General features: G+C 44.5%; 1 protein-coding gene across 2 annotated transcripts; it reads left to right on the plus strand.

Moving 5' to 3' along the window:
* Nucleotides 1–316: 316 nt before the first annotated feature.
* LOC123053562 (uncharacterized) lies at nt 317–2,823 on the plus strand. Of its 2 annotated transcripts, none has more exons than XM_044477029.1 (4): nt 317–619; nt 1,507–1,831; nt 1,907–1,979; nt 2,060–2,823. In XM_044477029.1, the coding sequence occupies exons 2-4, from the start codon at nt 1,523–1,525 to the stop codon at nt 2,644–2,646; spliced, it is 969 nt and encodes a 322-aa protein (XP_044332964.1). In that variant the 5' UTR covers nt 317–619; nt 1,507–1,522; the 3' UTR covers nt 2,647–2,823. The 2 variants fall into 2 exon arrangements, with proteins under 2 accessions (XP_044332964.1, XP_044332965.1); XM_044477030.1 differs by lacking the exon at nt 317–619 and adding an exon at nt 1,259–1,334.
* Nucleotides 2,824–3,184: the final 361 nt, after the last annotated feature.

A 3,184-nucleotide genomic window follows, 5' to 3' on the forward strand; every position in this document is an offset into this window, starting at 1 on the left:
TCACGCGCATGTCGCATATACGCCACGCCACGGCCAGGCCAGGCGAGGCGAGCGCGCGCGCGCGTGTGGTTTGCCCGGTGGAGAGAACCCACTATATAAAGAGGTCCAACTCTTCTTCAACTTCCAAGGTGGGACTAAACTTAGCACCACCACTTGCCATTTTACACATGGGCTTTGAGATTTCAGAAATTGCTATGAGCCTAGCCCATTAATTCTAACACCCTATCTGTCTCCCAAATCCCAGTCCCCCTGCTTTAGAACGGCAGGGCGTGCAGCGCTGTTTATCTCAACCCAACCCAGCCCAACCCACTACCTTCTCGGTGTCTCCCAATCCACCACCATCCAAACAATGAATGAAGAGATAATCCAACCAAACTTTTTCCATTCCCACCCTCGGAAAAACCCAAACTCAGCGAGCCTACCCAGAAAGAGGAAAATATTCCTCTTCCCTTAGCTCCAACGCCGCCGGCTTCCTCCGGTCGCGCCGCCAGTCAAACCCGCCATAGATCTCGACCGAAGCAGGCTTACCAGGCAAGCAGGCGTCCTCTTCCTTCCCTTCCACCCGACTGGGTCGGTGTGGAGAGGAAGGTCCACTCGACGCTGCTCCTTTGGTTGGTTGGTAAGAAAACCCTAGCTTGCTCGGATTGCTGTTCGTTTTGCTCCGGTAATTTGTTCCCTGTGAACCAATCGAATTCAGCCAGATCTTTCTTACTCAAGGTTGATCGTAGTGAACTCCATCCCATTGATAGGATTGTCCATCTGCGTCTATTTTGGTGTTGTTAGTTGTTACCCTCGAGTCGAACTATCTGATGGCAATTTATTTTTTTCAGAAGAAAAAATGTAGGGGGTTCAGTATTCCACCCCTTTGTTTCGGTTGCTCGTCTACGAGTCAATTTATCACATGCATTGTTGCCGATGCTAGTCCGCTCTACTCGTTGCTGAAATCCCATATTCCTGCGGTCCTGCCCCAGAAGCAAGAAGAGGATAATGCTCTTATTTGTTTTGACATTTTGAACTCTGCTTTAGGATAATGTTTTGCCTTGAGAGCTCATGTTGCTTTGAATGGTTGGGTGGCATCATTTGTAGGAAGGGCCTTTCTCGTATCCAGTGGTCTTTAAATCATCTTCTAACGAGCTAAAATTGCTGGATTGGAATATCAATGCTACTAACACAGTATGATTTTTTTTTCTTTCATCATTGGGGGATATATTGTTGGATCCGGCGTAAATGTTACCTGTCCTTGAATCTAATGCATTTCCTATAGTCGTCACAAGAAAGATAGGAGTGCCGGCTGACCCAACTATCCAATGTATAGTACTCCCTCCATCCTATATGTGAGTATCAGTTGTAATAACATCTTATATTATGGTACGGTGGGAGTACATGGATTAAATAATGCTGACTCAATTTTTTTTGTTTAAATCAACTGCACTACTGGCTACTTGATTGATTTATTTATTTGTCTTTGACTGACGTTAGCTGAGCAATACCGTTCGTGCTTTGTAGCTTGTTCAAAGGTTAAATGGCAAACAGAGCAAGGTGGGTGATGAAGTTTGAAAAGGGGCTTATTGATATACTACATGAGAACAATAATTCGCACTATAGGACTCCAAACGGATGGAGAAGTGAGGGATGGAAGAAAATTGTTAAAGATTTTAATGATAGGCACCCAGATGCAGGGTTTACCAAAGTTCAAATTCAGGAACATGAGACTCAGCTGAAGAAAGACTATAAATTGATAAAATCCATCCTCCAGCGTGATGGTGTTTCATGGGACCAGAATGCTTCTATGATCAGAACAACAGATGAAATATGGGATGAGATAATTGATGTGAGATTCTAACTCCTACTCTACTGATTATTCATATGACCAAGTGATATTTGACCGTTCATTTTATATTACTAGGAGTCACCAAAAGCGCGGAAGTACCAAAGTAAGAGTTTTCCATTGCTTCAGTCGCTGGAGATGTTGCTTGAAAGTAATTTTCTTCCCTTTCTAATTTGTTCAGAAGCATTGTTGAAAGGGCAACACAACTTAACCAATCTGCTACCATGATAGGGGATATTCCTGAAGGGGTTGGCAATATTGACGAGGAAGACAACAACACCAGCACACTGCGAAGCATGTCTAGAAGACTTTCTGCACTGGTTCCTGGAAGCATCGATGAGGGTGAGAACAATATCATCGCACTGCAGAGAACTCTGGAGCTAGGATCACAAGGTCTGGAAGATGTTGATCTTCTGCAAAATCACGATGAAGAGGCATTGGAAAGACCACAGCCTGGGGCAGACCCAAAGCCACAACAAAGAGCCGATGAGCCCGCACAGTCAAGCTCCTGCATAGAACCGCAAAAGGACAAGCGCAAGAAGCGTAAGGCGTCTGACATCCAGCAAACCATGGAGGCTTATCTAGACTTCAGAATGAAACAGGCTCGCACGAAAGAACAAACCAAAAAGGACGGCGAGCAGTTCTCGATTTCAAGGTGTATCAAGGCTCTGCATTCTATGACTGATGTGTCTGATCAGGTCAGGGTTCTAGCTGCTGATGTCTTCAAGGATGCGGTGAACCGGGAGATCTTCCTCTCGTATGAGCCGAGGCTTCGCGCTCTGTGGCTGAAGAGGGAGGTCAACAGGTTACTCTGTTGATCAGCTGTTGTAGTGCATCGCGGTGTCTTGTCTCCGATTAAATGTGATCTTCCACACCCTGGAGTCCTTGGTACGGAGTAGGTTGTAGCATACTTTCGGGTCATAGAAGTATTTCGTGCCTCCCCATGTGTACTCATGCAATCCATGCTTCATGCCAATTATTTGGTTCTGTGATTAGTTGCGGTATGTGGTGTATCACTTTTGTTGTTTGGTCTGTTTTTTGCTTTGCTATTAGCTAATTTACACAAGTGTTTTTTCGGAGTTGCGTTCTACCAAAATGCCCAAAACGCCATGGATTTTGTTTTTGATTTCTCAAATGATATGCTTCCATTAGCCCTTGTGGGCTTGTGCTGTGATTTGAATATTGACATCATGAAATTGACGCCTCACCTTCCACGCCTGTGTCAAATTTTCGGTGCAGAGATAAAATCACATTAGAAATTTGTTTTGCCTTTTTTTTTTTGCTTTTGAGATATTTTTTTAATCCAGGGATGTTTGGAATGGGTGTAAAATTTGTGTGGCCATGGGTATTTAGCTC

Source organism: Triticum aestivum, chromosome 2D, assembly GCF_018294505.1.
Source record: "Triticum aestivum cultivar Chinese Spring chromosome 2D, IWGSC CS RefSeq v2.1, whole genome shotgun sequence".
Classification (NCBI taxonomy): Eukaryota; Viridiplantae; Streptophyta; class Magnoliopsida; order Poales; family Poaceae; genus Triticum; species Triticum aestivum.